The 19,267-nt window shown below is 46.3% G+C and overlaps 5 protein-coding genes across 5 annotated transcripts; 2 read left to right on the top strand and 3 right to left on the bottom strand.

The window, feature by feature from the left end:
• Window positions 1-345: 345 nt before the first annotated feature.
• On the top strand, window positions 346-888 carry PEX2_074790 (uncharacterized protein; the record flags this gene model as incomplete). The annotated part of the gene is made up of 1 exon (XM_016744749.1): window positions 346-888. The coding sequence occupies one exon, from the start codon at window positions 346-348 to the stop codon at window positions 886-888; it is 543 nt and encodes a 180-aa protein (XP_016600669.1).
• Window positions 889-1,529: 641 nt separating this feature from the next.
• PEX2_074780 (cytochrome P450) lies at window positions 1,530-3,469 on the bottom strand (the record flags this gene model as incomplete). Its single annotated transcript, XM_016744748.1, has 8 exons — window positions 1,530-1,676; window positions 1,731-1,766; window positions 1,819-2,230; window positions 2,284-2,670; window positions 2,721-2,919; window positions 2,982-3,015; window positions 3,091-3,182; window positions 3,238-3,469. 8 exons carry the CDS (start codon window positions 3,467-3,469, stop codon window positions 1,530-1,532), a joined length of 1,539 nt encoding a protein of 512 aa, XP_016600668.1.
• Window positions 3,470-7,297: 3,828 nt separating this feature from the next.
• PEX2_074770 (M20 family metallopeptidase) lies at window positions 7,298-9,101 on the bottom strand (the record flags this gene model as incomplete). Its single annotated transcript, XM_016744747.1, has 3 exons — window positions 7,298-7,452; window positions 7,511-8,712; window positions 8,764-9,101. 3 exons carry the CDS (start codon window positions 9,099-9,101, stop codon window positions 7,298-7,300), a joined length of 1,695 nt encoding a protein of 564 aa, XP_016600667.1.
• A 5,321-nt stretch (window positions 9,102-14,422) lies between these two features.
• PEX2_074760 (inorganic phosphate transporter) lies at window positions 14,423-16,455 on the top strand (the record flags this gene model as incomplete). Its single annotated transcript, XM_016744746.1, has 6 exons — window positions 14,423-14,598; window positions 14,654-15,081; window positions 15,135-15,810; window positions 15,866-15,952; window positions 16,008-16,162; window positions 16,250-16,455. The coding sequence occupies 6 exons, from the start codon at window positions 14,423-14,425 to the stop codon at window positions 16,453-16,455; spliced, it is 1,728 nt and encodes a 575-aa protein (XP_016600666.1).
• Window positions 16,456-16,911: 456 nt separating this feature from the next.
• PEX2_074750 (ATP-binding protein) lies at window positions 16,912-19,055 on the bottom strand (the record flags this gene model as incomplete). The annotated part of the gene is made up of 4 exons (XM_016744745.1): window positions 16,912-17,750; window positions 17,807-17,990; window positions 18,041-18,058; window positions 18,111-19,055. 4 exons carry the CDS (start codon window positions 19,053-19,055, stop codon window positions 16,912-16,914), a joined length of 1,986 nt encoding a protein of 661 aa, XP_016600665.1.
• Between the last annotated feature and the right edge of the window lie 212 nt (window positions 19,056-19,267).

The following is a 19,267-nucleotide window of genomic DNA, read 5'->3' as shown; positions in this document are numbered from 1 at the left end:
GTGTTTTTTACGCGAACCCGCTGCACCAACCTTGAACCAGAGGGGAAGGGACACGTCAGCGCTTCAGGTACTTGTGCATGAGAGTGAGGGTGATTTAGTACGTGCTTTGTTTTTGCAGCAGTGGTATATAGCGAAGCGGGTATTTCCGCATGTTTTCAATTATTTAGCAATGTTGATATTTTACCGCATGTTTCAATTCCCGAATCATACTGTTACGAGTTCAGCTGATCTTGTAAAGCATATATGGTGGTATTGATGCGATCTGAAAGGTTTCCGTTCCTCTTGTGACCTGTTATTAAAATACATCAAAACGGCCCGGCGAGTGAGCCAACCGTAATACCCTAAATGATCGACGCGCTCTACGACCACCTGTCGGAAAAACCGGCCCTGCACCTCGATGAGATAGCTGTCTTCCTCTGGGATGAGTTTCGCACGACGATGACAACCTCTGGCCTCAGGAGAGCCCTAGTGACCAAAGGTTGGTCGAAAAAGACGGCCCGGCAGCATGAAAAAAAGCTCAATACTGATTTGCGAGAAATTTATCTCCATAATTTGTCAGATTTTAAATCGTATCATCTAGTTTATGTGGATGAATCAGGATGTGATAAGAGGGCTGGGTTTAGGCGCAAAGGCTGGTCGCCATTTGGCGTTGCCTGTTTGCAGGTATCACAGTTCTATCGCCACCAGCGATATCAGATCATACCTGCGTATGCCCAGGATGCGATCCTCCTCTCGCAATTATTCCGTGGAGCAACAGATGGCACTGTATTCGAAGACTTTTTAGCTCAACTTCTTCAGCACTGTGGACGATGGCCGGAACCGAAACCCGTCGTGGTTATGGATAATGCGTCATTCCATCGATCAGAACGGCAACCGATACAGACGTAAAAATATGTGGCGGATGGGCTTTCCTTTCTCGGCTACCGCCGCTTTCATGATGGCACCCAGGCTCAAGGTCAATGAGTAGATGTCAGCACGGGCTCAGACTCAGTGATCAAATCAGTTGAGTCGTGTGAGCAATGACCAATGGTTACTGATCGCTCAGTGGCTCCAGGGCTAATCAGGGTTGCTCATTAATCATACATAAGTACATTACTCAACGATCACTTAATGCTTAATTACCTGACGACGCTTTACATCTAATCGGCGTTTATTTCCAAGTATAGCTCTAGCTATTCCCAAATCGGTATAGCCTTGAGGGTCATTTATTCTGTGATAACTGGCACGCTGATGTTTGCTTGTATGCTAAATGTCCGTTTAAACAAATGCCTACGTCACTCCTGCCCACAGCAGCAAAAATTGAGTGAGACAGCTCTTTCAGGATGCTGTGTTCAAAAACGGTGATTCCTCTTCATGTCTTACTTTGAGCTTGTAATATCTCTAATATTAAGGTAATCCCGGGTCCCCCTGGATCAGAAATAAAATTGAGATCAAGAATTGAGAATCACGAGCCGATGACTGTAAGAAATATGCCCCTCAAGTCAGAGTGGTCATTTAGTTTCCCCAGACGTTTTAAAATATCGTCTCCACTACTTTCGATAGATGCGGATGTGCATGGGCGCTGGCTTGTAGAACCAAAACCCGCTGGTCTCTAGATCCTTCTCTGGGCTTGATAATTCAAGGCGGTACGAACGAAGCAGCTCTGGGATGACCTTGTAAAGTTCGCACAGCGATATCTGATCAGCGGTCAACCTAGAGCCTAAGTTTTGTGGCAGAGTGATTGCACTTACGTTCTTTCCCATACACATTCTTGACCCAGCTCCAAACTGTAACCAAGACGGTCAACCCACGTTATAAGCTTTCGTTGTATTAACTTACTTGGAGAATGTATTTATTCATCTTATCGGCATCTGGCTTCAGCCATCGATCCGGGTTGTATTCCTCCGCATCGTCTCCAAAGACTGTTTTGTCGAGTTGCACGACAGTCGGGTTAATTCCCACACGGACTCCGCCGGGAATCCACTGCCCCGAAATACTGCAACCATTTGATGGTACTTTCCGAGGCATTGTAAGTGCCACACTAGGATGCAAACGAGCGCCTTCCTTAATACACGCGCTCAAATAAAGCAGTTTGCTCGCTTCGTGGTACGATATATGCGGAAAGCTCAATTCGCCACGCTGTGTGGCCTGAACAATCTCGTTGTTGAGGGCTGCGTAGACTCCTGGGTTCTTCAAGATATAGTATAAAGTCGTGGAAAGATGAATTGCCGTGGTATCACTACCAGCAAAACTAAAAAGCTGTCAGTTTTCCGGATTCTTCCTCCAGGTATCAATCAAACATACTATCCTCCGAAAGCCTCGAGCTTCACATCATCGATCTGGAAATCAAGCTTCTCACCTTGATCTCGATGAATGTTGAATACTTTAGATATAATATCAGTACGTCGAATCACACTGTCATCAGAACTCGACGCTTGAACATGACTCTGAACAGCAGAGTCCGCTGCGGTCGCTAGGTCATTCAAGGCAGACAGGGCCTTGCGGGTCTCGGCAAACAACACCCCAACAAGCATGAAGAAAGATCGGAGGTACGATGGCATAACAGCTGAAATGGCCATGGCCGGAATCAGTGTATCAGTGGACTTCATTATCCCAAGATGCTCGCCTCTTGCTTTCATTAAACCGAACATTTTGCTGAAGTAAAGCTCGCCAATAACATCGTAAGCGTACCTAGTCTACTGTTAGATATCGATAACAATGAAATTAATAGTATTGCTCACATTCGTGTCCACTCGAGCAGGTCAATGGAAGCTTTGGCGTCTGCAATATCTTCAAGTTGCTGTAGTAAAACTTCTGTGCATTTATTGACGTAGGGCTCTGACTGAAGAATGCTCTGCATAGTATATACGCCGTTCACAATGCGGCGCCGCTGAGCATGGACCTTTTCATCTGTTGATGTAAAATGATCTGGATATCGAGCTTTTGAGCAAATTATTTTAGTTCTGGTCAACAATGCTCATGCTCCTGAAGAAATATCTCACTATATGGTGCGCGAAAAGCCAGATAGAAATCGCTCTACCGAAAAGTCAGTTTCCTTTCTTGAAGCCAACGGCATTTCTTTTCCTTTCTTTTCTCTTCTTATTCGCTGACCTTTATAAAGCCTGAATTCACTCCATAAATGATTTTGATGGCCTCGGGGTCGCTTATTGAAAGCTCATTTGGGGCAATTCGCACAACATGGCCTGGTAAACAACGGTTAAAAGAGCACAAGCTTAAACTAGGCGGAGAATATCGTACCATACCGTGCATGTAGCAACCTTTGAGTTTCGTGGGGATTGCCGCGAATCACGGAGCGCACAATCCAGGCTCGTGACACAGAGGCCCAGAATGGACCTGGGAATCGTGCAAGTGGATGGAACACCCGTGTGTAGACAATCCATCCAGTCCAATATGTAGCAATCACAAGACCGAGGCCGTGCAGCAAGTCGTGGAATGTTAGTTTCCAGTCGAATATTTCGAAATTTCCCATTGTAAATCCGAACAACTGGTAAATAATAGACTGTAGGAGAGAGAGTTTTCAACCCATGTCAAGTTTGACTGATTATCCTGTATAAGTGGGGCCCACACTAGACATACCTACAACATAGGTACGTATTCGTAGTAATCTATTGGCTCTGATTAAATTGGATCATCCTTTGTATCGTTATCCCCTCGTCCGTCCCCGGAGAGCACAATTAGCACGGTGTCATTAATGTATTATCTTAGCCAATCGATCACGAGACAAAAATCTATTGACATTTTATTGGATATATAGTAGTACGGGGGCCACATATAGACTCAGCTATTCCCCCCGGATATCATGATAAAATGCAATGGGAGATTAAGTCTGACTCCTGAAACACACCGTTTATGATTGGGTTACATGTTGGCTCTTTTCCATTAATTTAACCGGTTCGGTTTTATTGCGAGGCTAGGGACGCTAGGCTGAGTGGGCTCCTGCTTAGTGGGGGCCTAGTGTCTTGAGTAGCGAGCCTTGCGAGAATTCATGGAAATAAACGGCAAAAATGGCACGCTTCATGCGCCCAAAACTTAACAAAGAACAGTCTTGTGAATTCCAAATCGTATCATCGATATGTATGAGTGATTTGGTATAGTCCATAGCTTGAAGTTTCATTGAAGGCGGACAGAATGACTGGGACAACAGTATTAGAAGGGCGGCCATACCCCGGTCAGGCTAAAATGGGGCCAAATAACCAAAAGACCTGATCGTCAGTTTAGATTGATTACTACGTGATCCTGGCGTTACCCTTGGGTCTCTGGGGTGTTGCCCGCGCGGATAATGGACAGGCTCCTCTCCTCTTCCTTGTGGCGATGACTACTTCCATTTAGCGACAATCAACATGCGATGCTACAGAAAGGGGACTATTATGCCCATCGCGCTGCTTCTGGCAGCAATAGCTAATGCATCAGATATGCCATCCTGCGCGGTGAGATTAATTCTAATCCCTGGCTTTGAATTGTGCTAATATTCTACTTTAGATAGAGTGCATGGCTATTGGAATCAAAGATTCCCCTTGTACTTTGACGAATACCACTTGTATCTGCGCAGATGCCTCGCTGCAAGCCGATTTGACAGCTTGTGTGCAAATGGTCTGCACCGTCAAGGATAGTCTAAGTAGGATACCGCTCATTTTAAAACCGGGAAAACACAGCACCTGGGCAAAGCTGATCTATTAAATAAGCAACGGCAAACGCTACGAGTACCATGTGCCATAGCCCAATCCGCAACAAGGCCAATTTTATCACCATCACAAATTCGGTGTTTGGGGGGTTAGCAATTGTTGCAACCTTTATTCGAAGTCTGGAGTTCCGCAAGCATTTTGGTCTAGAAGACATCTTTGTAATATTTGGAATAGTAAAAACTTATCCGCAAGCAATCATGATGGCTCCTGTTGACTCTCGTAGCTTTTCAGTGTTGGGATGGGTATACTGGAATTCTTCAGTGAGTATTCCGCAGTTGTCGATGTACATTACTTCCTGGTACTAATTTTTCGAATCAAGTGGTTGATGCCGGTTATGGACGAGATATCTGGACAATATCTTTCTCAAATATTACCCTTATCCTGAAGGTCCGTCTACGTAGAATCTAACACTGTTACGAGAACTCACAATTTTCTCTAGTACAATTGGATCGTCGAGATGCTCTATGTTGGCGCAATTACCTCTATCAAGATGGCTTTCCTCAATCTCTATCTCCATATTTTCCCAAATTTCGGCCTTCGAAATGCGATATACATCGTGATGGGAATAGTGGTCGCTTATTTCTTCGCCTTTTTCTTCGGAATTTGTTTTAATTGTTTACCTGTGTCTTATATCTGGACCTCCTGGACAGGTGAAACAAAGGGTAGTTGCCTCGATTTCAATGCCTTTGGGATTGGGTGCGCAGTGATCAATATCGTTCTCGATGTGACCGTCATGGCCTTGCCTCTCCACGAGATCATGAAGCTGAACCTTAGACCAATGAAGAAAATCTTGGTCATGTTTATGTTTTGCACGGGATTTTTGTGAGTCAACTTTCCTAGCTATGCGAATAGACTACTGACAAAATTTGGTCAATTTCAGCATCACCATTGTAAGCATCATTCGTCTCAAGTCAGTGGTGACATTTGCCCATACAACCAATGCAACCTGTATGAGATATCCTTCAAGGCTAGAGATTAAGATGATCAAACGTGCTGATGTATGACCGCAGATGATTATGTACCAGTTGCATACTGGTCACTCATCGAAAGCTACACAGCAGTGTTCTGTGTCAGTATGCCGGCAATTCGCCGGTTGTTTAATCGCCTTCTCTATACTTGTTTTGGCATTCAAAACTCGCATCAGGTCAAATCGGAAACCTATGATAGAAGTCAGGGGCTGCATCGTCCGCCGCGCTCCAAAAATCTCTCAATTGGGGGGAATATCAAGGCATCTTCTAGTCAGGAGCCTCTATCTCGCCAAGATTCCGATTTTTTGGAGCTAGTGAATGTTGACACATACTGCTGAGAGGCTGTGGTACATGCTACCATAGATGAGATGAACATGCAGATAGATAGGTGATTGGGTGAAGCTATCTAGAGACGCTAACTACACAAACATGGTGGTGGTGCTAGATGTAGCGTTCTGCAAAGCCCATAAATGGGCCCGAATCCTGGGCCCGGATCCTGGGCCCAAAGCTCAACCCAACACACAGCTCATTAGTGGGAGCCCAGAAGGCCCCCATTAAAGCCCATGAGGGGGTTTACCTAGTATCTTATAATCGCTGTATTCTAACCTTCTACTTATTATATAGAGTTTAAATTTTTAGAATTTAGTATTTTCAAGCTATATAAGTAACTTTTCAAATTTAAACAAAATCTAATAAGGAGAGGTGGAGATACTAGAAAAAACGGTAACATTAATCTTTTGACACTTGATATATATCTAGGAGCTAAACGGGAGTACTACTACTTTCTAAGTGAACTTCTATAATTTATAAATTATCTAAATAACGCGCTTTCTCGTGTTTTTAAACGTGATATAGAGAGATAACTAGTAATTATTTCCAAATAATTTAAACTAATAGAATATTACCTCTAAAATAAGGCTTAGAAACAGGGGTAAAACGAAGGGTAATTTAAAAATCCCTAAACGAGCAACTTCTGAATTCTCGGCATATTTGTACTGTTTAAGGCCCAAAACCCACCCTATTTGCGGGTTGGGCTGGGCTAGGCTATGGGCTTTATGGGCTTTGCGGAGCTCTAGCTGGATGACTAAGACGTAGGAGCCTGAGGCTCTCTAACATATACTTTAACAAAAAAGAATTGAGCTGACCTCTACGATTTGATATCAATAGGGCTTTAATACGTATGAAGAAAATAAAAAGGAACAATTGGTATTTAATAGTAGAGACCCATGTGTACAGTATAATTTTTGACGCATCAGGTGGGCACACCCTATGGTCATACGTATCATGCTACAAGGTGATGAGGGTTAACGGAGAACAGACAGAGTGGGAATAGGGTGAGAAGCCTTCGAGTCGGCGTTGGAACTGCACTGATCCTTAGCTGTGCTAGAATAGTATAGGTATCATTGGGTCACGGGCCCCTATCTAGAACAGTCAGTCTATTGGCCTACACACAGCCCCTCGATAGGTTTATTAGTTCTAGAATATATAGATAAGAGGTAAAACTTGTTGGCACAGTTGAGCCCCTATGGAAATAGCGGTATAACGCCTTTCAGTAGAAGCTTCGCTGTCAGCTAGCCTTCAATCCAATTGCAATTCATTATGGTAGATTCCATGAACCCATTTTGGCTAAGTGAGAAGCATGTATTCTTATACATCTGCAGTGTCGAAGTTGCGAATGAAGTCATAGTAGAATCTAACGGCGCTCAAGTGGTCAAAGATACTCACGCGCTCATCGACAGTGTGAATATTGTCCAGTCCCCGACTGATCGCTGGGGTCCACCTAAATACACTGCGGGAGAGGCCTGACAATACCGTCAATATGAGTATGTATGACATGCCCTCAACCAGAGTAAGACTTACTGAGATAATGTCTAGTGTCGGTATTACCGGTCATGATGTCTCCGACTGGAACGACAGTCTTATCGTCTGTTGCAAAGGAGTGTCGAATTGTCCCCGAGAAAACATCCCAAACAGGGCCACTAACAGGAGACACCGGTGCGGCTTCGGCCTTTGTGGCTCGGATAACGAGAGTACCGTTATAGTCAACTTCATCACGTCGCTTTAGATCGCTGTGACGTAGTATATCTCCGGGATAAAGCTCTGCGACAAAATCCTGATATTCTTTGTCGCCTTTGAATGCATCCACCTGAAGACCATACTTCTCAACTACGTTTGCAATGACTTGGATAGCCTTGTGTTGGATTTGTACCGGCCTTTCATGGTGCGCAACGCGATAGTTGACAGCTAGGGTAACGACCTCTGGCATGGCATTGATTTTCACTCCGCCCTTGATTAGATCAATAGCCTGTGAGGTTTGAACAACAAAGCGGTTCAATGGGCTAGTACTGGCAAATTCAGCACTGAGTCCATCAAAGTCATTATTTCGTAGTAGCTCTTCCACCGTGGGCTGGGTGTTAGGAGAGTATCGCGCTTGACAAATCAGACGTTTGTGGATGGGACTGTTCTTAATGATTTTAGGCTGGTACGGATTGGCCTCGAGCGCAACAACAATCTCGGAAATAATGCCAATTCCAGTATGCGGTAGGGGGACAGAACTGTGGCCACCCTTGGCGTGAAGCTCGAAGAAGAGATTGGAATGGCCCTTTTCAGTGATTGCAGGGTGGACATATATGGTATTGCCATCAAGAGGTCCCGAGCCAAAACCGCCCTCGTCAAGGATAATAGCAATACTATCGTCACCATATCTCTCCTTGAGAATCTTGCTGATCAACGCAGCCCCTTGATTGAGACCAACTTCCTCATCAAATCCGAATGCCAGGATGAGAGTTCGTCTAGGCTTCCAATCGGACTCGGACAGAAGCCCTTCTACGGCAGAGAGGATGGCTGTAAGACTGTTCTTATCGTCGGATGAACCCCGGCCCCATATATATTCGCCGTCAAAATGTGCTTCGAAAGGCGGATAAGTCCACGTGGAGGCATCAGCAACGGGAACCACGTCCTGATGACCAGTAAGGAGGGTTGGCTTCAGAGTTTTATCCCAGCCTTCAAATGTGTAAAGCAGCCCGAAGGTATTGACTTTTTCAAGCTTTCCACGTTTATGACTTGAAGTGATCAGCTGTTAGGACATTTTCCATGGTGGGCTCCTGGCTTACACTGCGGGATACGACTTTTGGAGAACAGGAAAAAGCTTGTAAAATGGAAGCCATCGCTCATCCTCGCCGATTTCTCCCAAATCGTCGTAGGAGACCGACGGAACCTGCACAATGGCCTGGTGACGTTTTACCTGTCGTTCCAACGCCTCATCTGACGAAAACAGGCTCAATGCCGACGGTAACCCATCATTGGCAGGATCAAGAATAGGGGGTAGATCACATATGAAATCGGAACCTAGATTCCCAACTGCCATCGGAGTCTGACCAAGAAAGGGCAAGACGAAAGCTGAAGCACCAATAATGCCATTTGCCAGGATCGTTAAGCGGAATGACCCCATGTTTCTAGGTAAATTTATGAGGACAACCCACTTGCTCCATATAAATCGCTAGACAATTGCAATGAAGAGAAATAAAAAGGTTTTAGCGGGAAGGGTTCCTTTAAAGAGGGGAAACCCTGGGAAAAAATAATGGGCAATCAACTAAGACACTAAGGCAGTCAAATATATGTTGTATACGACGTACTCCGTAGTTTATTGGGTTAAGAATTGATGATGACATACCACTAGGGGCTTACGACATGCATGGATTTTTTGCTTAAGTTGGCTTACGAGTTCAAGGAAAACCTCCAGGGCTGTTCTCACTTGAAGTACATAGGTAGCAGCTCATACCCCCCAGCCATGTTGTCATTAGAGGTGATCTCGACTACTCTTTGATTTGAAAACTCATGAATTCTGTGCCATTATGATTGAGCCCTGAGATAGTTAGGGGAGAGTGAAGCTAGTAGGTACCTTTACAAGCTCTTGGGTGGCCGGACTCCGCTTCCCCTCATTGCAACTTCCACCCCACTCTTGTACCATACCCACGATCCACAATAAGAATGATAGCGATAGTGACAGAAATCTTGTATACAGCAAGGTATGGTATAGATGACAGATATATATGACTTTAACTAAAATGATAAAATCCACAATTTGACAATTTGTACGGACATTGATGACTAAGCTCAACAAGCACTTTTGTATGGGGTCCATGCATTTTCTGAGGTATTGAATACTCGGCTCTCAGTCATGTATTGTAACGTAGCTTTCGGCAGAAGCTTCTAAAGGAATAGACTCTATTTATCATGAAACTCCGTATAACCCAAAATTAGATCAACCTTCGACCCCTTGGAAGTTTTGGAGACCCAATTGTGTAATCCCAAAACAATATATAGCACAGTGAAATCCAGACCAAAGAGTTGCGGTGAATGCAAGATATTATCGGATCTGAAATTCAAAACTCAAGAAAAATTTGCTTCGAGCCTGGGCTAACAATGCCATAAAGGACGCCAGAAATGTAATGCGGCCACCAGCCTCGGAAGGAGACGTCAACAGATTTAGTATCAGACCCCCCTGGAGTATGAGAAGGGGTTGGGCTGGTAAAGATCATCTCTCAAAAAGACCATGAAAGTAATGACTAGCTCTCCTGGAGCTCTTCAAATGGAGCCATAGAGCTTTTATCGAGGACCAGTTCTACTGGTGTTGCTTGACCAGAGTCCTCGGTTTCGACAAACTGTAGCAATTCCGCAACATCACGATGCCCATTAACGGCAGCCCACATTCTAAGAGTTCAATGATACAACCTGTCCCTTGAAAATAGGTTCACGGTGTGAGTGTCAAGTAACAGCTGAACAACTTCTGCATATCCCCTTGCTGCAGCCTATGATAAAGGTGTTCGGCCGTATGATGAGTCGGCAATATCTGTAAGCGAAATATAAGTAACCATCATCTCTCTCTTTCCAGCATCGGGACTGTTTTGCAGGCTCTCTTCTGCACGATCCCAGAAATCAGATCTCGGCTCGACCGGTGATGAGAGTGGTGATGGGGCTTGGTCATTTTCGATTACTTGAGGTGTTCCAGTTGTTGATATTTGACTTGAGGGATAGATCGGGGAATCGGTCTCCGCCGATGATTCGTAAGCTTTCTTTGGGGATGATGAGGAATGAAGTTAGTTGAGGTTACAAATGAGGGGTATGTCGGGAGATTTCTAAGAATATATTTGGGGGCGGCGCACGTAACGGGAGAAATGAAATGAAGCCTTAGGCACAAACATGGCCAGTCTAACTAGTTGCGTTTGATTATGCAGGCGCTTCTCCAACCAAAGCAAGAACTCGAGTCCAAAACGCCGAGTGGGGCCACAAAGTGCTCTCAGTAGGTAAGTTGGTGATCGTACAGAGTGTGAACTCAACCCATTCCTGTTACCCGTAAAACCTGTAAAACCTGTAAAACCCGCAGATTCAGACCCATACGCAAGCCCATAGATAAGAAATTAACACATAATGATTGCATGGAATGCACCTTTCATCTTCTAACTCTCACTTCTCTCTCTCACTCTCTTCGTTCTCTGATTTCTCCCCCTGCCTCATCTTCAATTGGTGGTGTGGTTTCTTTGGCCGGTTGACTGGCATGGTTGTCGACTCTGGCTGAGTTTCTCGTTTTCACAGCATCATTTATCTCATTGGCTAATACCCATCGTCTTCCATACTGGTTGATCTATAACAGCCTTACCTATTTCATGCAATTCGGTCTAAAGTCCTTCCAGCCTAGGATAACAAATCAATGCTTACCACAAGATATGCATCTGCAATTGATAGTAATCGCGGCGACTTCACCTTGTATCGCGTGGACGAGAAAGGAGCAACTATTTTAAGCTCGAGGCCTGTTCCCGGTGGTATCACGGTAAATAAAAAATATCATAAATCCCTTTCAGTGAAGTCTACCACCCTTGTTGCCACCGTAACCGGAAGTGGAGGTGCAAAGACTAGCTTCACTTTCACCGATCATCGCTTGGGGCGAGGTATGGCCGGAGTGTTTGGCATCTACAGCAGTGGTGGTTCCAGCAATGTTCAAATTAAAACAGACATTTGAACTATGAGGCTGGGTATGTGGGTATATGCAATTAACACAAAACTATGGTGCGCGGCTTCAGGCTGCTCGATGTGAATGGCTAGAAATTAGGCCTAATTATATCTTAGGTTACTTGTATATTGTACAAAGTATTTGTGTAAAGCTACTTCTTTCTACCATAATCTTTAATTTAGGGAAACATTTATAGTCAAGCACACGTGCATTACTAACCATAAGCTTTGAATCTAAAGTTTGCGAGCGATAGATTCAAAAAGTGCATGGAATGAACTTTGCAGTACTTTCATGGCACTCCTCCTACTCCTTCCCAAAGTGCTCCTGTACTATTTTCTCTTCATTCTTGACACGGGCCACTTAATATTAGAGCGAGACAGAGAATGACTAACCTTTTAGGAAAGAAAATTCCCACCCTTTCGAGAATAGTCATCTGCCCATCCGAAATTCACTACGCCGGGACATGATAAGTATTTTTCGAGAAACTCAACAGCAACAAGAACTAATAGTCGTTTGATTGAGCGATATATCATATTAGCTTCCTCGACCCATGCCGAATGGATATAAACGTAACCACCCGGTGTGGCTCCTGTGTTGCCCTGGAGTACATACAGAATTGTTTCAAACGATAGGGCGTTTCTCTGCAGCCTACTGAACAGGAGGAAGGGGTATGAGAGCAAATTGCACTGTAATACAAGGCAGTATGTCACGACGCTGTTTGACGCATTGGAGTCGATTTGAACGATGCTGGAGCGAGTTTGCTTGTACAATGCTCTCCAAAATATTCAAGATGTATGTGCAACTCAAGGCTGTGGAGGCTTTATAAAATACAAAACACTTTTTCTTGCTGCGAATGGAGCCTCATGAGGATACATTCTAGGAGTGAAATATACTGTCAGATTGAAGTCCGGACAAAATCAGCACTTCGTGATAGAATCCGTAGTCAATCGGTTCATCAGCAATATACGCAACTCCTTCGTTCGTTTCAAGTATATCAATGCGTGGATGGGATACAGGGTCTATTCATAATTAATCAATCCATCTATAGGCGCTTATCAATGTGACACGAAGTTACGCAGTGATGATTGACAGGCCCACCTCGCTCATCCCCACGTGGAAGAAGAATGCCCCGCAAACGAACATGAACTTAATGTCAGCCAATTGGCGTAATCTCATGGACTAATCTTTCTTGCTCCAGCAGCTGACCGAAGTGAGCCCAGGTTTTCCGCTTAGTTGACAGGGATATTCAGGAGGGAGTGTAGCACGACTGCAGAACGAAGCGCATTTTCGGAAGAATTAATATTGAGGTCTGTGCGTGGAGTCTCAAGGTTATTGACATCAAGACATTAAATAACCTTCTATTTCTTCTAGTCTCCATGTGACGCACGGCATGGAACCATGCATGGGCTAAAGTCCGAGTTGTCATTTGTGCGATCAATATATATACCCACCCGGCAAGCCCGACAGCCTGGACCTGTTGAAAAGCTACGAAACTATCAAGAAGGCAAACTTGGCGCTGACATTACATACTAACAATGGCGCACGTGCATGCGAATGCGCAGCCCACTCGAGCGGATGCGGAGCAAACGAGATCCCTCTATCCCTTAAACAGAAAGCGACAGTTGGTTGAGATCCGACCGAAAGGTAGTTGCCTCTCTGAATGCGCGTGGGATGTCAATACTACGCTTAGGGGAGATGGATGGGCTAACAGAAGTTCACTGGAGCAGGCTCGATCCTCATCATGCCATATTTAAATTCAACAGAGGCTCGGAGGAGGCAGCACGCTGACGCCCAGAAGTCTCAACGAGATCGCATGAAAGCAGCGCTGGGCCAAATAGAACGTATAATGAGGATGGGAGGCGCGGGAAATGAGCAAACGATTGGCACCAAGGTATGAAGATAACCGGCACAGCCAATCCCCTAGCATGAGAGACAAATGTGCTCACTCGGAACTTGCTTGGCCAGGCAGAACTGCTCGAGAAAACGGTGGAGTATATCCAGCACCTCCAGAAACAGGTTAAGGAACTGAGAGAGCTGGGTCACAGTAGCCACGCGACACTAGAGGTGGATATCTAGAGGTGCGCCGGATGTCAGGATTAGGTTCAGAGCTCAATGTCAGTAATCCAATCAAACCAGCCAATAAGAAAGTTGAATTTAGGCACGATGTGGTAAATACCAGGCTGGGAGGCTTATGTAAGGTGCCTACATGGCGCACTGGCTCGGGCTCATATGTTCCGCCAAGGGATACCACAGGTTATGGCTATAGTAGCTGGTGTCCAATCGTGGCGTTCACCTTTCTGCCCCAAGAGGATGACGCAGGCGCGCCAGTCGGAAGAAGGACATTCGCGAACAGGACCTCGTGTTTCTGCTCTGTCTCAACGAATTATCCTGACATTTAGCGTGGTCATGGACAAGTAATCTGAAGCTGTCTACATGGGGTGGACACGTTCTCGTATGTGATGGCAGGATTCGTCGGCGGAGGCCCCTCTCGGCCAGTGCACAGACACCAGAGGAATTTCTTGGCGGCGCGGCGGGCCTGGGCATCTTGGCATGCTGGATCGTTCCATCACCGTATCTACTCTACAGCTCAGGGTCTGTCATGTCATGTCATGTCATGGCTCGGATCGGAGCTGGCACATATAAAGGCTGAATCCGGATTCTCCTGCTAATTTCCCTTTGATTCCGTCAGCCATCCAGAACCATTCTAGAACCCTTCCAGAAAGGACAAGCCACCGCGCCGCTGCTTTCTGTCAACCTTCAAGATGGTTCTTCAGCAGTACGACTACATATTTGCCATTGGCACAATATTCGCGTTCCTCGATGCCTGGAACATCGGCGCCAATGACTGCGCCAACTCCTGGTCGACGTCTGTTTCATCGCGTTCGTTAAAGCACTGGCAGGCCATGATCCTCGGATCTATAATGGAGTTTGCTGGAGCGTAAGTTTATGACCTGCTTTCCGCTCTCTGGCCGTGTACTCATCTGTGTTTCCAGTGTTGGTGTAGGAAACAGTGTTTCTGATACTATCCGTACCAAGATCGTCAAGATAGATGCTTTCGCCGACAACGCCCCCCTCCTGATGCTTGGAATGTGCTGCGCTGTGGTTGCGTCTGCTATATATCTTACCATATGTACCAAAATCGGTCTTCCCGTTTCGACAACTCATTCCATTCTTGGTGGTATTCTTGGAATGGGTATCGCGCTTATCGGTGCTGATGATATTATCTGGTGGGGAGGTGATATTAACTCTGGCGTTGTCCAGGTCTTCCTTGCCTGGGTTATCGCACCTCTCTTATCTGGTGTTGCTGGTGCGCTTATTTTCTTGATCACCAAGTATGGTATCCTACTACGGAGGAATCCCGCTCTCAGGGCGTTGTACACCATTCCATTCTACTTCCTCCTAACTACCAGCCTTCTTACCAGTATGGTCCCTCAAAACTCTCATCCCTCTTTATTGCCTACTGACAAAACACAGTGCTTATTGTCTGGAAGGGTGGCAGCAGCAGGATTGACCTCGAAGGGCCTGAGATAGCTGGAACTGTTGTTGGTGTTGGCTTTGGCATGGCTCTCTTCTCTGCCGTCTTCCTTTGCCCCTGGATCTACCGCAGGGTCATCAGGAGTGACTGGCAACTCAAGCCTTGGGATATGATCTACGGCCCTCTTCTCTTCCGCCGTGGTGAAGTTCCTCCCCGTCCTGCTCATGTTGAGACCGTCCGTAACTACTATCGCGGCCACAAGACGCTAGAAGAACTGCAAGCCGAGCGGTCCACTGATGTCGAACAAAGCCACAGAAACAGCAACAGTGAACCTGAGTCCCCCGATCTCAAGGCAGAGCACCAGGTCACTGCCAACTCGCATGACGAGACGCAATCCGTGGATCCTGATGTCATCAACGTTTCTGGGCCTCGTCCCGAGGGAGCATGGTATACTACTCCCGTCCTGTTCTGGCTGCTGAAGAAGGCCTTCCTCAACGGTGTCGAGCAAGACATTGTTAGCGCCCAGAAGGGGGAGAGCAGACTCGCCGGCGATCTTGAGAAGACCCATGCCCATGCTACCCACTATGATAACGAAGCGGAGTATATGTTTTCTTTCCTTCAGATTCTGACAGCCTGTACTGCTTCCTTCACCCACGGTGCAAACGATGTGGCCAAGTTAGTTTTCTCACTTCACCTACCCACTGTCGACTCATGCACTAACTCTTCCCAGTGCTGTCGGCCCCTACGCAACCATCTATGCTATATGGAGAACCGGTGCCCTTGAAGGCGCTAAGACCGAGGTCCCTATCTGGATCCTGTAAGCCTCACCCCTCCAATATAATAACGCGCCCGTGCTAACCCGCATTCTTCAGTGTCTTTGGTGGTGCCGCTATCGCCATCGGTATCTGGACATACGGTTATCACATCATGCGCAACCTGGGTAACCGCCTTACCCTGCACTCTCCCTCTCGTGGGTTCGCTATGGAGCTCGGTGCCGCCATTGCTGTCATTGTTGCTACCAGGCTAAGTATGTCGCCTTTTATCCGATCCTACATTACTACCAAATTGAAACCCCGCCCACACAAGACCACTCGCTAACATATCACACTTTCAGAGCTCCCCGTTTCCACTACCCAGTGTATCACTGGCGCTACCGTCGGTGTTGGGCTTTGCGACGGCACTTGGCGAACTATCAACTGGCGAATGGTCGCTTGGATCTACATGGGTTGGATCATCACGCTCCCCTGCGCCGGTATCATCGCCGGTTGTCTGACTGGAATCATCGTGAACGCGCCTCGTTGGGGTATGCCCAACGCCTGATTTTGGTGGCTTTGCGAGCTTTCCTTGTTTAGCCGCCTTGGATTCAGCGCTCCCTCCAGGTTGAGCTGGGTTCCTCGTCCCCCTCCCCCCACCCAGTTATTGGTGTTAAGCCATTAGTTAGAATATTTAATAATTTAATCTTGCACATTACCTGGTTGTTGGTTCTACGCACTTTTTGGTCATGTCTGACCTCCAGCAGCTCCACCTTAAAAGATTCTACATGTGTTTTAGTGATGAGCCCTTTGAGTGAGTCGATCAGCTTCCACACCTCCCGATTCGTTCCACGGGTGTGTAGGCCTCGCCATTTCACGCTCTCTTCTCCAGAATGGAAGTCTCCACCTTCCGTGGAGATTTGCCAGAAATATCAACACGAAAACAACGGCAGCCAAATTTAAAATTCGAAAAGGAGACAGAGAAAAGTGGAGTTGATGCGCTCTAACTTTAACATACCATGTTCTACCGAATCTGCCGTTGTTGGACAAGATCTTCATCCTCATGGCCAAACCTGTCATGCAAATACTGTTTGAACTCCTTCGAGACAGCCATAACTTTCATCAAATGCTCATATCGTAGGTGCTCATCTTTGAACTGGGCCAGAAGCGTCGCTGTTTGGATTGTATTTCTGATCTCTCGCCCGTTCAGCTCGTTGTCACTCAGATCCTCGATACGCTCTTCTAGCTCTTCAATGTGCGCGCCCACGTTTGTGATGCGCAGATTCTTGATGAACTTGAACCATATGCGTCGTCGCTCTTCTTTCTGAAGCTTTGGGTAATGGACAATGAGCTGTACACGCGACTTAAAGGCCTCGTCAAATGTTCCAATTCGGTTCGACGTTAGCACCAAGACCCCCTCGTAGTACTCAATCACCCGCAGGAAGACCGAAACAAGCGCGTTGCGCTGTAGATCCTGAGATGTTCGTTCTTCCAAAAATACATCGGCTTCATCCAAAAGTACCACGCATCGCCACACCTTCCCTAGATGCAGCACAGATTCCAAATACTCCTCGACCTCGTCTGCATTTGTCCCCACATCTCCACAAGTCACCCGGTATAGAGGTCGGTGTGTTAGCTCTGCAACTGACTCTGCTGTAAGCGTTTTTCCTGTCCCGGGGCCACCATGCAGTAGAAGAATGAGCCCATTTCCCTTGCCCTCAATGACGTCCGTTGACTCGTTCGTGGAATCATGTTTCTTGACAAGGGCTTGAATAAGTTCTTTCTTCGTCGAGTGCAGCACGAGATGATCGAATGATTGCTCATTCCACTTGATTATGCTGATGTGCGAGACAAATAGTAGACCTGATTACGAAATCCAATGTCAGCCAACGTCAAGTTCTAATTTGCAAGTCACTCACGCCATTTTTTATCTTGAAACCCAAAGCCATGAACAGTAATGGGCAATAGGAGTAGAAATTGGTCATCAGGTGGCTCTTCGGCCCTCATGGTCTCGTTGTTCAGATACTCGGGTTCTTCGGGTGCGTGTTCTTCTGGATGCAGTTCTCGATACGTCGCCATGTCGACCATGTATCGAGGTTGAATCTGTAATGCCAGTCAGAAGGCTTAGATGATACCAATCAATATTCTAATACTTGCATTCCGCCCATCTTTCTGTATACCGGTAGGAGCGTAGGAAACGAATTTTCCATGCCGAATCCACCAGAATTGACGCCCACGGCTTGCGAGGAGTCTCTGCACATCGATCGTGGCGTACTTGAGCGGATAAACAGATAGATCGGTGATAGCAATCATATCTAGTAGGTCGGGCCATTCGACGCCCAAGGCTGTACGATACTTCCAGAACCGACCGTCAAATCTCCATGTCCAACAAGATAATTCTGTAGGCCTTTCCGGGAACGCCTCCAGAACATAGGCACAAGGTTGACCCTGTTCCCTGGTAACAAGTACATCTTGAGCAGCAAACAACTTGGGCAGATGAAATTTTGTCACCAATCCTTTTGAAAAAAGAGCATCGGCTTCATTATATTCTTGACCGAACATTTTTTCCATGAATTCGACCAGAAAAACGGCAGTTTCAAATGATTCTTCGCCCAACTTCTCTGCCAAGACTGGATCTTCGCGAATCCCACGATGATGATACATTTGCGTTATTAGCTCCCGCATGTACACAGGATCCTCAAGTTCCGAAATAATGTCAGGGCTCATGTTGGTCAACCGGTGAAATGTACCTCGGAGCTCCTCCGACGGAATGAGCATTGCTTCTCCGTGCGATCTTGCTGGCATCCCATCATCATCTAGTCGATAAAAGTATCGAAGCATCCACTTGATCACAGGGTCATCTGGCTTTTCAAGTGGTCGGAACCGGGGCTCTATTATCTTGTGATAAGCTTCGCAATCATAATCCCGATAAAGTATGAGCCCAATGTGGGAATTGGATTCGACGAAATCCGAAATGTCGGCTATGTGACGCTTGCCACGGAGGGCGCTTGCTTTACAGTCGCCAGCGAACAACTGGGGTGCGTCTTCGAAGTAAGTGACACTGGGGTGGCTCTGATGGTCATTGACTTTGGTACAGTGTATACGATGAATCGTGCACGATTCAAATGGGGGTGACGGGCGCACGGGGGCTCTTCTCTTAGCTAGCATTTGGCGCCGTAGGTCACTATCTGAACCAACATCGCTCGATGCGTCTTTTCTTTTCCGTCTTTTGGATAGGTCCATCGTAATTAGACTATACGGTGATTTATAGGTTTCGGGAACGTGTTTGAAGTCGTGGTTGAGAGCTCCCCTCATTTTAGGACAGATTCGATGGCTCAGCCCCCCCTGCTCAGCCCCCTCTAGCCACCAATTATATTGGG

The sequence above is a fragment of the Penicillium expansum genome (assembly GCF_000769745.1).
Source record: "Penicillium expansum strain MD-8 chromosome Unknown contig258, whole genome shotgun sequence".
In the NCBI taxonomy this organism is placed as follows: Eukaryota; Fungi; Ascomycota; class Eurotiomycetes; order Eurotiales; family Aspergillaceae; genus Penicillium; species Penicillium expansum.
The sequence above is the reverse complement of the archived record's forward strand: the minus strand, read 5'-3'. Positions and strand labels throughout refer to the sequence as shown.